Source organism: Myodes glareolus, chromosome 4, assembly GCF_982192425.1.
Source record: "Myodes glareolus chromosome 4, mMyoGla1.1, whole genome shotgun sequence".
Lineage (NCBI taxonomy): Eukaryota > Metazoa > Chordata > Mammalia > Rodentia > Cricetidae > Myodes > Myodes glareolus.
The window spans coordinates 2,112,347-2,126,034 of NC_142029.1; the positions used below are offsets into that span (position 1 = coordinate 2,112,347).

The 13,688-nt window shown below is 43.8% G+C and overlaps 1 protein-coding gene across 3 annotated transcripts in view; it reads right to left on the minus strand.

The window, feature by feature from the left end:
- Nucleotides 1-13,688, minus strand: part of Snrk (SNF related kinase) — a 51,781-nt gene that overhangs the window by 23,867 nt on the left and 14,226 nt on the right. For 2 of the 3 annotated variants that reach the window (XM_085689084.2, XM_085689085.2), the window contains exons 2-3: nt 13,181-13,222; nt 9,304-9,997 (exon numbers count right to left, since the gene is read on the minus strand). In XM_085689084.2, coding sequence (XP_085545210.1) covers nt 9,304-9,892 — 589 coding nt within the window. In that variant the 5' untranslated portion in view covers nt 9,893-9,997; nt 13,181-13,222. The remainder of the gene's footprint in view (nt 1-9,303; nt 9,998-13,180; nt 13,223-13,688) is intronic. The other variant, XM_085689086.2, reaches the window with a different exon arrangement.

Genomic DNA, 13,688 nt, shown 5'->3' on the forward strand with positions numbered 1-13,688 from the left:
TGACAGCTGTCTCTCCCTCCCTTAATAATGCCAGAGAGTCAAAGGTCAGCCATAGGCCACTCAAATTCTCTAATAGTTAACCCCAACTCCCCTAATTTATGCTATCATTTTGATATTGAAGTTAGATGGTCAGTCGTAGCAATTTGTATTAAGTTATTTTCTTATAATTCGATAACAGTTCTGCCTGTATTGGACAGACAGCAAAGCACCCACTGAGCACAAAGTTAAGACTGATTAATAACTGGGACTCTACCCCCTCATGGAATCATCGGTTTGGCTGGTCCCACTGTGCCAACTGAAAGAACATTTGCATCGGCTGACTGCAGATTGAGACACATCCTCAGATGAAGCAGAAAGCAAGCCAACAGGAGCCCAAAGGTGTGACCTCAATGCCTCCCTGTGACAGCCAAGTCCAGTTAGCAAATGGTGTTCTTTAACAGAAAGGCTCTTTTGCGAAGTATCTGAAAAGCACAGAATCACTAAAAGCCCCAAACCAAAAAGGCTACTTTGGCTGTAGAAACAGTGTGGAGCTGACTTCCACTTAATATGCTTTGTTTACACCACCGACCCTGGTATTCTGATGGACTCAGTGTCTTGTAAGAATCTGTTCCACCAGTGTCAGTCCCCTAGAAAGTAATTACTGCTCAACAGAAAAACAAGAATCCCACCCTGGTACACAGTGACGGATCATACCATCTGGGCCTTCCCTCCATCTACTGAACTCTCAGCCCACGGGGGATCTCCTGAACCTTAGCAAAGATTCAAGATGCAGTGAAGGGCTGGTGCATATAAACTTAGTTAATAAAATCAAATGAGTTTAAAAACATACATCAAACGTGCTGACCACTTCCAAGTCCATGACACCATATGCAGACTGGTTGATGACCTCTACAGGAACAGTCTTATCTTGTTGCAAATTTCCCTCAGCATCTCCTACCCAAATCACAGCTGGATTTAATTTAAACTACAGTAAGAAAAAGGGTGGAGGTAGAGAGATGGTGCAGTGGTTAAGAACACTGGTTGTACTTTCAGAGGACCTGGGTTCAATTCCCAGTGCCCATACATTCATTGGCCCATAACCATCTGTAATTCTAATCCCAGGTTATTCGATGCCCTCTTCTGACCTCCACAGGCACTGTACATATGTGGCAGACATGCACACAGGCAAAACACCCAAAACCCTTCACCTTCTTTATTCAATGTCTCCACTAGCCCTCCTTCATTTTACCACCATAGAAACATGCCCAATGCCTTCGCTCCAGGACTTAGATCTACCTTGGAGAGGGCTTCCACTCTCAAGTCTCTAGATACAAAATCACAAAAGCTGTGTTGCTACAGTTTCTGCCTCAAGTTTCAGAGCTAACACAATTCTAAGTTACATTTTAGGGATGTATTTATGTGTACTTGTGCAGCAGGTAGAAATGTCCATGTGGAGGCAGAGGACAGCCTCAGATGCCGTTCACTGTGTTTATTCCTTCTGCGACAAGGCTATCACTGACCTGGAACTCACCAAGGAGACTAGGCTGGCCTCAAGGATCCACCCGTCTCCAACCCCTTAGTGCATACACTAACACATCTGACTTTTAACAGTGTGGGTTCTGGGGATGGAACTCAGGTCCTCCAACCATTTTACCAACTGAGCTATCTTTCTAATCCTTAGTCATAATTTAAAAGCAACAACAACAACAAAATCTCACCAATAAAACCTGGGTAAATCAGTGTTTTAAAACCCAAAGGAATTACACAGGTGTGTGCACTAAAGGAAGATGGGAGTGAGAAAGGAAAAAGTAAAGACACACTAGCTGTAAAGAAGCCCTGCACCTGCTCTTGCTCAACCACAATCAGCACAGACAGGTGAGCGGCTGACTGAGCGACAGCAACCACACCACTGAAAGAAGTAAGAGACACTCTGCAAGGCCACTCTCACTACATAAGTCAGTGTAAAGCCAGCCTGGGCTACAGGACACTTCATTTCAAAAAAACAGAAAGAGATTTGTTCTAATCACTAAATTCTGGTTTACAAGTCAGTTTTTCTTTGTCAAAGGTTTACATTTCATACATAAATATAGTTTTTAAGAACCAACAACAGAAAGCACAGACCCACTCTTACAACTTCACACTCAGACAGCTGAGACAGGAAAATTCTGAGCTGGAGGCCAGCCTAGACTACATAACAAACCCATCTCAATGAAAGGTGTGTGTGTGGGGGGGGTCACTGTTTTGAGCATGTGACCCAAATGAAGATAAGTCCACTCTGCACCTATACTCATTTCTGAGTTAAAATGATTGCTGCCTGTCTGTTCTGAAAATGATTCTGAAGTTTTGGCCTCCCCCATGTCCACAGTGATATGAAGAGAAAGATGGGTGCAGAGGTTATGACCTTTAATTTCTGAACCCCACTTTCATCTCATGAGTGCTAGGATTTCAGAGCACCTGGTCAGGACAATATCCAGTTTTACATAGTACTAGGGGTTGAAACCAGGGCCTTGTGCATGTTAGCAAGTGCTCTACCAACTAAGCTACACTTTTTCACAAAGACGAGTCAACTATGAAATAAATACCAGTGCTTTCATTTCTCACAGCGGAAGAGAGATCCCAGCTTTAGAAGTTGATCTAGTACGCCTATGTAAACAACCTCCTGAAATTAAAATACAACTAAAACCAACATGTGGGAAAACATGTGAGCAAAGGTCCCAGGCTCACCCTTTCTCCCCATTTTCCCAAGGCAGCCAGCATTGTAGAAATTCCCCGAGGGCAGGCTCCCAAAGTAGACAGCACCTTAAATACTCTTTCTCCCACAGCAGAGACAGCCAGGAACTAAGGCCAAATGTCCCCATGGGACAGCAGCCTCAGCACAGAGCAAGGCATTCTGGGTCTCTCCAGAAGAGGAAGCACTGAGGCAATTATGTCAATGGTCTGGAGGGCTTCTGTGTCAGGAGCTGCAGGAGGTAACGGAGCCTAAGAACTGGCCATGCAGGGGTCTCCAGACCTGCTGACATATGCGGGAGAATCCTAGACAAGATTATTCTGTTCCAGGCAAAAGAAAAGGAGATGAGAAAGTCCAGAAACAGACTCGGGCCCAGAGTGTGGTCAATAGCAGTGATTACAGCAGAGTCAATCAGAACCACCTAACAAAACAGCAAGTCAGGAGGGCACAGGAAACCAATCCTGAGAGTTGTGCTGACCACAATTCAGGATCGTCTCAAACACAGCAGTCCAGTCCTAGGGACTACAGGCATGAAATCATGATGCCCAGAAGCAGTCCAGTTTTGTTTCTGACTGAAAGATGAAGTCTCTAAACAATACCCAGGATCTAACAAATTTTACAAGAAATGGATCACACGGTTTCCACATGATTGGTGGTTGCCTGATCCAGCCTCAACCCAGATCCAGGAATCCCCTCCCTGTAAACGCTTGCCTTCAGCAACTGATTATATAGAGGCTCGGGGAGAGACTCCTTCTCAAGAACAAGGTGGAGACAGACTGCTCTCTGCCCCATTCCTCAACTGCACACACACACACACACACACACACACACACACACACACACACACACACCCCTGTACAGAGACAGGTGTCATGTGGTGTTTCCCAGTGAGACTACTGAAGATCAAAGGTAGAAACCGACATTGGCACAGCTCAGACAGCTCGCTCAGAACTCAGTGTTTCACCCATACCTGTGTGCAGTTTTGATGCAATTTTATCAAAGGCAGACACAGAAGTCTCATCATAAGGGCCCTCCCTGCCCTGTGTTGCCAAGCTACCCACCACTACCTTTAGCCCCGTGCAATCACCAATGTGCCCCTACAATTTCACTTCAAGAGAATTACATTATAGAGTCTACAATGTTCTGAGAGGAGGTGGGGTTTTCTTGTTTACTTTTGTTAGGAGATAATTCACTCTGTAACTAAAGCTGGCTTAAATTCCTCATCCTCCTGCCTTTCCCTCCCTACTGATGGAATTAAAGTATCCACCTCCCGACCCTTAAAACAGACTCAAGTCACATCAACAGTGGGCATCTTTTATTGCTGCACATACCCGTGGTAGGTGGTGTAGCTGTCCTTACATTGGTGGACTTGACGGTCCATGTGAGAACAGCTGTTTTCTCTGGGGCACACCAGGCGTGACTACAGGGCTGCATGGGTAAGTAAACACCTTGTTTTGTAAGACGCTGCCACACTGTTTTCTAAATCTGGTTGTATTAGTGATTCCTCCGTAACCCTGGTTACTCATGTTTTTTTTTCTCTGAAGTTTAGCTGTTCTAGACCCTCTGCTCCTCCCTACAGACTTCAGCTATCTGTGTGTAAAGAGCCGGTGGGGCATCAGCTGGGAGCTCTGCGGACTGGATCCCTGTGGACAGGTGAGCATCCAGGCTGCACTCTCCAGCCACTGACTGGGCATGCTCTGCATTTATTTACTCAGCTCCTGGGTTTCCCATGAGCATCACCACCTCAGTTAGATACGCTTCAGTTAGAGATGCTGACACACACTCCTATATACTTCATCACAAACACTACTGTCTTACATTTTGGCTAAGGCAGGGAATTCTTAAGTAAGAATAAGTCTCTGTGTATTTATTTGGGAGCTAAGTGGCAGGACCCCAAAGAGTAATAAACAAACAAAAAAACTACAAGTTTTCAGATCAAGAAATGTAAAATGCCAGGAAGACTCCAAATCTCAAGAGAGAGTTTAAAAAGTCTCACTGCCAATTTTAATTTTAACTTGAAACTTTTAAAGAGACTGAGCTGCCCTAAGCAGTATCACAGCTCTGCAACGCAGGAGGCTGGAAACCTAAGGCTCAAGCAACAGCTTTCACATCTGGAGCTTTAAAAGAAGACTCAGAGCACAGTTTGAAGAATAAGTGCTTTCTTAGCACTGTTTTGGGAAACAAAAAAGCATATCCAGAAATCCCTGTGAAGCCCTCCCCACTCCCAGCAGCCACACCCCTCCTCCCCACGGCCAACAGAAAGGTGGAGCAGTCCCAGTGTACCAGACTGTTCTTCCATGGGGTAACTCCATTCTCTATTGCTGCCCTGCAACCTCCCCACAATTCTCACAAGATCACAAGAGGATGCCAGGGCTTTCATAAACACCAATAAGTCAGCTTGGCATAGCTGTGTGGAAGCCCACAGAGGTGAGTGGAGCAATAGTTTCCAGAATGTGATCTAGCCAGTCCTTGACCCCACCCCCACACGCACTCCTAGACTTGGCAGAAAAGAGGCTGCAGGTGGGATCCAATGAAGGAGGAATCCCAAACCCAGCTGGCAGGACTTCCTACAGTGCTCTTTTCTAGAGACGTACACTGGACACAGGAAGAAATTGAACCAAGGGAAGGTGTTCTAATTTTTCTACCTCCCAGCTACATAGGAGCCCTAGCAGGGGCTGTGGTCACTGGGGGAAAAGGACGGCATCTAGAGGGTGTACTGAATCCGCCACACAGTAAGTCCCCAAACCAAGACTCCCACTTAAGCACACACCCTGCTCTTCTCGACCCACTAGAAGACTACAACACGAAGACAACATATTCACAGGTAAACTAGTTGAAAATCTCAGAAACAAACAACCAGTGTTCCCACAAACCCAGGCAAGTGAATGTAAGAAGAATTAAGGTCCCAGAGCACAAGAATAAACACCCGGGCCGACCACTTAGCAGTGCTCACAGATAAGTGAGGATACACACAGCGGAGTGCACAGAATCAGTGACAAACACACCAGTCTCACACCAGACACCCAGCTGGGCACTGCAGAGGCAAAAGGACAGAAGAAATGATCTAAAAGTTAAGAGGAAAATTAATTAGAATGTGTTTCTATATCCAGCAAAAGTATCACTATGAGGACATTTTTAGATAGATAAAAAAATTTACAAATCCTTCATAAAAGGATGAAAAAAGAACAAAGAAATACGAAAAGAGAAAAAATAATTATCCAGGTGAAGGACAGGGAAGTCAAGACAGTTATAAACTAAGTAAAGAGTAACATCAGCCGAACAAAAGCCACTCCAGATCCCACCACTGCTGTGTCTTAGCTGCAAGGGAGGAGAACTACCCCCAACAGCAAGAACTCTGGGTGCTGAGAGCAAAGCCAATGGAGAGGAACCAACTGCACAGACTGCAAACAACTGGGAAAGAAACCTGGGTAACCTAACAAAACCGGGAAAGATGATATGTAAGAGAACACACACACACACATCAAGTAAATTAAAATATTCCAGCAAATACCCATAGACTAAATTCAGCTCCTTAAAGCAGACTCACAGATTTATGTAAGAATAAAAGCTATATATTACAGAAGGACATGAACCTAAACACCAATAACTAAACTACAGGTGTCTAAGCAGAACTGAGGTATAGCTGAATAACCAAACAAGTTGTTTTTATATTAGTTTATTTCATGGGAAATAAACTTGTAATTCAAATTTCACAGTTTAAAAACAGCATGCACAAAGCAGAAATTGATCACAACAGAATCCACAGACCAGAGTGGGAACAGCATCGTTCCTTTGGGAAGACAGCGGTTACAAAGGAACAGGTCACAGGATGAACAAACTCACGTATAAAGTTTCTTCAAGCACATGAATCACACAGGGAACACTCTGGCCACCACTGTGAAAGTCACTATGATCAAGCCAATGAGGAAAATCCAAAAATATCTCCAAAGCAGAATGCAACTGGGTACATCTGTTAACTTCAATGAACTAAAATTAGATATTAAAAATCAATAAGCTAAAAGGCAAAATTTATGCCCATTGAGTTAAAAAAAGAACTCATTCTAAATGGCTTTAGAGCATAACAGGAAATCAAACAGCGAAGACAAGTCCGGCCAGGAGCAGTAACTCCACGGGGAGACGCTTGGGAGGGGCAGAGACTGCAGCAGAGGCAGCCCCCGTTCAGTGCTTACAGAAGTGAAGACACCATGAAAGAGGGAACATCCAAGCTGAGAAAGGACAGGGAAAGAAAAAATTCACAGAAAGCAAAGGTACAGTTAATAACTAAAACCAAAATCTGATTCTCCGAAGAATAAAATGACAGCAGCCTTAAGGCAAAAAGTCATATAACAAAAAGGACGGCACAGGCCCACATCTGCACCAGCAACACCTGCCAATTTCATAGTGACATGGTCTTTTCTAAGTTCATTTTGCCAAAACATCACTAATTTTGACATAAGAGATAGCATGTTAACAGAGAGAAAAGTGTTGGTTCATTTATGAGACCAATTTTGTATTTATCAGAGTCAGTTAAAATCAACACAAATAACAAAGATAAAGAAATAACCTGTGAACCCAAACCACTCTGCACTTCACCGACACAAAGTAACCACCTGCCAGCTTGGTCAACATTCCCCCAAACGTTTTCTTTCTTTTTGTTTAACTTTTCTTAAGTTTCATTATGCGATATTTAGGATAGAAGAAGAAGGAAGGGAGGAATATGAGGGGTAAGAGAAGAAGAAAGCACACAATGAAAATACCAGAACATCAGTGTAGAAATGCCAAATACCAAATAGAACAGAAACACAAAACTTCCTGGAAATAATCTCCATGTGCTCACTCTGTGTATATGCACCGCCCCTCAACACATGCCATCATACTACACTTCAGACACACACAGAGTTTGTGCTGCATGTGTTCTTTACCAGTTTGCTTTCTGCCCTTCAATACACTTAAGGAAATCCACCACTAAGACATACATGATGCCTTTTAACCAAGATATAAAATTCAGTAGGAATACTGAAACAATTCATTCAACAGTAACGTAATCATGCTTGAGTAGGGTGGGGATGCGCTTGGGCCAAGGCTATGTTCCAAAGCCTCCTACCCCCACCCCACCCCGACAGAGTTTCTGTGTAGCTCTGGCTACCCTAGAACTTGCTCTGTAGACCAGGTTGGCTCAAACTCACTGAGATCTGCCTGCCTCTGACTCCCAAGTGCTAGATTAAAGGTGCGCACCACCACTACGAGGCCCGTTTTTCATCCCCCTGTGCATACACACACACACACACACACACACACACACGAGCTAACGAGCTACTTAGTCACATGATGTGTATATTTTTCTTAACCAGGGTATTGCCGAACAGTCTTCTAAATTGTGTAACATTTCCTGATTTTCACCACACTTGACTTAGCCTCACTTTAGGTGTGGAAAGCAGGAAGGTGTCTCACATGCTTACATCATGCCTATGTCAACCAGGCTTTATGTTCTGATTTAAATGGCTTCACTCAGCAAAATCTCTGGCTCAAATACTCTAACAAAAGGTTGCAGTGAAACCTGGTTGGCTCTGAAGGCAGAGGCCAACCACCGTCCTTTCTTTTCCAGAACACAACAGTCTAACAGGAAACTCTGTCTAGCCACAGTGTGTTTTGCTATGGCATCGGCAATCTAATATGTCAGTACGCTATTGTCATCACTTACCTCCTGTGTGCAGTTCACACGGCAACACTCTAGTCTTATAAAGTCTGATGTCATATACACGTAACATCAGAATACACTTCTAAGAGTAAATCAAATTTAAAGCTGACAGCACCTTCAGTTCAACAAGTCCTTTCCAGCCAAAACCATTTCTTGTATGACCCCCACAACTGGCATGGTCCCACGGGGACAGAGCTGATCTCACCTGAGGGGCAGCGAGTGCTTCCACCACAGACAGGGAATTCTAAGTATGCTGGGGAAGGCAAGGGCAGCCAGAAGGCTAAGCTGCTATCCGCTGCCCCCCCCCCCCAGACATGCGGCACAGCAGGTCCTGTGCTATCCTTTGCTGCTGTGGCACTGGGGCAAAGTTCCCATCTGAACAATGAGAAAGCAAACAAAACGGCACAGGAAAGCAATCCACTTTACAAGTGAAGAAGTCAGCAGGGCAGTCAGTTTCTTACTCAAGGTCAGTTAGCCTGAGTCCAATTTCTAATTCTTAAACACTGTACCATTCACTTTATTACCACAGTGTGGGTGTGACATGATTGTTAAAGGGTGTCTGCAGGAAAAGACAGCCAGGGTCACAGCCAGAAAACAACCTAAGACAGAAGGAAATGAATACAGACTTCAAGAAGAAAGCTACAATGAGTGCCCTGAGAGGTTCCTTCAACAAGACTCTAATTACCTTTGTTTAAAAATACTCTTAGACATTGCCCTTGTAAGTTTGAAATAACCTGCCTGCTGGCTTAGGAACACACCGTGTTATTCATAAAACCAAATCTGTTAAGTAAAATACATATAATCAAAATTCTCTTTGGAATTATTTTCAGTTATAAAACTGACTCAACCAATACCAGCTGGCAGAGCTCCGACGGGGAGCCCTGGGCAGAATACCTACCTACTGCAGGGGCGTCATACTCATCGCCAAGCAGGATTTCTGGAGCAGAGTATGCAAGAGAGCCACAGCTTGTAGTGAGCTTCTTTCCTGGCTGAAATTTGTTGCTGAAGCCAAAGTCTGTCAACTTCACAAGACCTTGTTTTTCAAAAAAGACTACATTCTCTGGTTTTAAGTCTCTGTGAACCACATGGAGTTTATGGCAGTAAGATATAGCATGAACTATCTGAGCAAAATACTTCTTGGCCAAGTCTTCATTAAGACCTTCCTCATGTTTCATGATGTAGTCAAACATGTCTCCTCCATCTCCAAGCTCTAGAATGAGATACAGTTTGGTCTGGGTGTCGATGACTTCATAGAGACGAACGATGTTCGGGTGTTGCACTAGCTTCATGCACCTTACTTCCTGGAAGAGATGACCAGTGGCCAGGGTGTCTAGCTTCGTCTTGTCAATCACCTTCACTGCCACCTTTTCACCGGTAAAGACATGTCTGGCAAGTTTAACCACTGCAAAGTGACCTCGACCCAAGGTTTTATCCAGATCGTATAATCCAGCAATTTTTCCATCATATCCTCGCTTGAACCCTGCCATGCTGGTGCAACAAAGGGAAAATACTTAAAGTGCTTGACGTGAGTCTTCTCATAGAAGCGTATCTGCTGGAAATAAGGCCTTCATTGTCAACATAGCAACGGATACCTGCAAAACAAGAGAGACAATGAACACGTGGATTTTCTTTCTAATTATTTGTTTGTTTTATTTTGAAAGCCTTAAGTCAATTGAGATACAAAACAAGTCAGGGTCATTATTAAAAACCTATATACTTAGAGTATACAATTCAAAACAGAGTTTGAGAAGTAAGCACAACTCCACAAACAAAAAGTAGCCTCTCACTGAAATCACTTGCCTTCTCTTACCTCTGTCTGTGCACCTCCAAGTGAAATCATGTAATCTGTAAGTGTCTAAAGGTTCCTGAAGACCCATGTTATCCATCTCCCCAAATCTAAATCAATACTGACACAAAGAGGGCAATCAAAACTGCCTTACTACATTTGCAATGCAACTTATTTTCCAAAATGTTTTCCAAGCTACTCTCTGCCCCAGGACAGCAGGGATGAGACAGTCCTGGACCTAGCAGGTACTTAACAAATAGCTCTGGTTGGAGATCACTCACTCTTTCGCTCATTACCATGGGCGTTTCCTAACTCCCACATACACTGCCATCCGTGGCTGCTCACTTCCCAGGGCACAGAGGCATGCACTCTTACAGACCATTTAAATCTCAAAGAGGGTTTGGTTTTAGAAGCCATATTTCATATCAAACTTAAAATTTTCAGGCTTTCTAATATAAACCTCTAACATAGAAATATGTTCTTATAAATGACTTTGTCTCAGGAAAAAAAATAAATAAAATTATACCACTTAAAATATCACTTTGAATCACAAAAACTGGACCACCACTCTAGAAATGAGTACTAGAACCTGTGAAGTGTGCTGACCTCCCATCAACCTGTGGCCTATTGGTGTGCACACACTATTTTGTGGTGGAGATGCACATGACTGCACCTAAAGCTCAGGCACAGTAGGTTGTGAGGCATTAAAGCACTAGCATTCCATTCCCGCATTTCAGTTACTCCAAAGATCAGAAGAAAAGCCCATACTTAGTGACATTCTACCACAGACGCTCACGAAGGTGAGCCTGTCTTGTGTCACTGGTACCTAAGGTCAGATGGTCTCATTTTGAAGTCAAGGAAACTCTATAGACAAGTGACAGATGGCATTAAAGCTAAAATTCAACATAACTGAGATGTTAATGCCCATATTGGAGATCAATGCCAAGGTCTGGCATTGGATGGGCACTCCTGCCACTGGGCTACACCCTCAGCCATTGAGGCTGCTCTTGATGGACCTGACCACTCGAGTGACACTTCAGCTGGGACTCTGACATAGCAGGAGTTTAAATGCAGTTATGAACAAGACGCATGGACTCATTATCACATCATCATCGCTTCCAAAATCACCTAAACCACCTCAAAAATTCACATCAACAGACTTAACAGGCCAACAAGAATATATTCACTAGCATGTTCCGATTTTAGAAGTCACTGTGACCATACACAACACTGCCACTCTGGAGGTGCATTACACACCAGTCACACACCAAGCTTTATACTATCCTGTCCCAGCTTTCACAACTGCCTAGCAAAAAGACTACTCACCCCATTTTGAGGCAAAAACAAACAAACAAACAACAACAACAACAAAAATGAAGTAAGTTGGCCTAGGCTGCAGGGCTAAGATAAGGAGGAGTTATATTCAACCCCAGGGCATCTGACACCTGTCAAGGCTTTAAAACAACCTGTTGTGTTGTTTGACTAATTCTCAAATCGAATTAGTCCTGTTTCTACTAAGATTTTTAATTAATAAACCAGTATAGGAACTTGGGAAATGGCTCAGCAGTTAAGACTGCTTACTGCTCTTGCAAAGGACCTTGGTCCAATTCCCAAAACAAGTGTTAGCTCCAGTTTCAGGGGATCTGACACCCTATTCTGGACTTCATGGGCACCTATACCCAGAGCATGCACACACACGCACGCACACACACACACACAGAGAGAGAGAGAGAGAGAGAGAGAGAGCGCAACAGACAGACACATACACAAAATAAAATAAAATATTACTTATTTATATATTCTATGTATAAGAGTGTTCTATCTGCATGTGAGCCTGCAGGCCAGAAGAGGGCACTGGATCCCACTATAGATGGTAGTGAGCTACCATATGGTGGCTTGAAATTGAACTCAGGACCTCTGGAAGAACAACCAGTGCTCTTAACTGCTATGCCATCTCTAAAGCCCATAAAATCTTTTTTAAAAAAGAAAATATGTAAAAAAATATGTTAGAAAAGGAGACAATTTTTTCTGTACTCTGTATTATCCTGGTTCATCTGAACTAATAATTTCAACGACCAGCATAAACAGGAACATCTAAATTGAAGTGTTTCTGCATTTGGACAGCAGATTCTCCCAAAGAAATTTTAATTCATATATATTAGGCTAGAGAATCTGTTTAACCTCAATTAACTCTGCAACTTCAGTTGTTCCTACCTATGTATGTATATGCCACATAATTTTGTAAATTCAACTTTCACCTTCAAACAGACTTTTTGGGCTGCCTGCCCCATGTTTTTCATCTTTGTTCTTTTCATCTATTATTTCTGTTTAGACGTATTCCTGGAAAGTGGCAAATAGATCAGATTAGATAAATGAGTCTGGGGATTTTTAAAGTTAATCCTGGGGCTGCGGAAATGGCTCAGTGGGTAAAGTGAAGGGCCTGAACACAATCCCCAGCACCCACATGAAAGCTGGACACAGTGGTTCCTACTTGTATCCTCAGCATGCAAGGCTGGGGAGGTGTGGGCACAAACAGGTGGATTCTATCTCAAAAAGGAAAGTGGGGAGGGCCAGTGAGATGACGGGGTGGGGGGAGTAAAGGCTCTCGCTTGACGACCTGAGCTCTATCTTTAGAACCCATGTGATAAAAATAAAGAACAGACTCCCAGAAATTGTCCTCTGACCTTCAAAAGAGACAGTCATGGAGTGCATGCATAAGCATGTGCTCATGCACATAAGCGCACATGTGCATGCACACACACAGAGTGAATAAATGTTTAAATTTGGGGGATCAGCTGGGTCATGATCAAGAGGACACTAATGATGAGCTCTGGCCTTCACACATGCGTACAGCAAACATGTACATATATACACACAACAAGCAAACTGTCATTTGATCTCTGAGGCCCTCAGTGCCTGTCATGCCAGGAACCGTGGCAGTGTTGAAAGTGAGAGGTGTAGCTGAGTCTGTGCTGGCTCTAGGACCTACCTTGTTACTCTGTTACCACTATTTGTTAGGTGCTTCTTTCTCCTAAAGGAAAATACAGAAAATGATTTCAGTATACTCTATGTTCCAATTTTGCTTAAAGTAAAACTATATTCTAGCACATGACAAACCTAAAAGCAGCAAATCTGTCCTCGGTGACCCAGTTTCCTAGTCTCTCTCTCCCCCTCTATTCAATTTCCCCCTTTCCCTTCTAGTCCTGGAGGCTGAAGCTCATGCTAGGCAATTTCTCTGTCAGTAAGTCCTGGCCCCAACCCCCACGCCGGCACCCCAGCCCCAGGCCCTGGCCGACCCCCCGCCCCAGCTCCAGGCCCAGCCCTCCAGCCTTCCAGCCCCAACCTGAACCCCAGCTCTACGGAAACAGTGGCAATGAGCACCACAACACTAGTCGCTTTCTAAAGACTTTCTGGGTAAAAAAGTCCTGACCTGGCACCTGCTGAATCCTGACTCAGCTTGTCTGAGCAGTCTCTGACAAGGATCCTCGTAGTCTGCC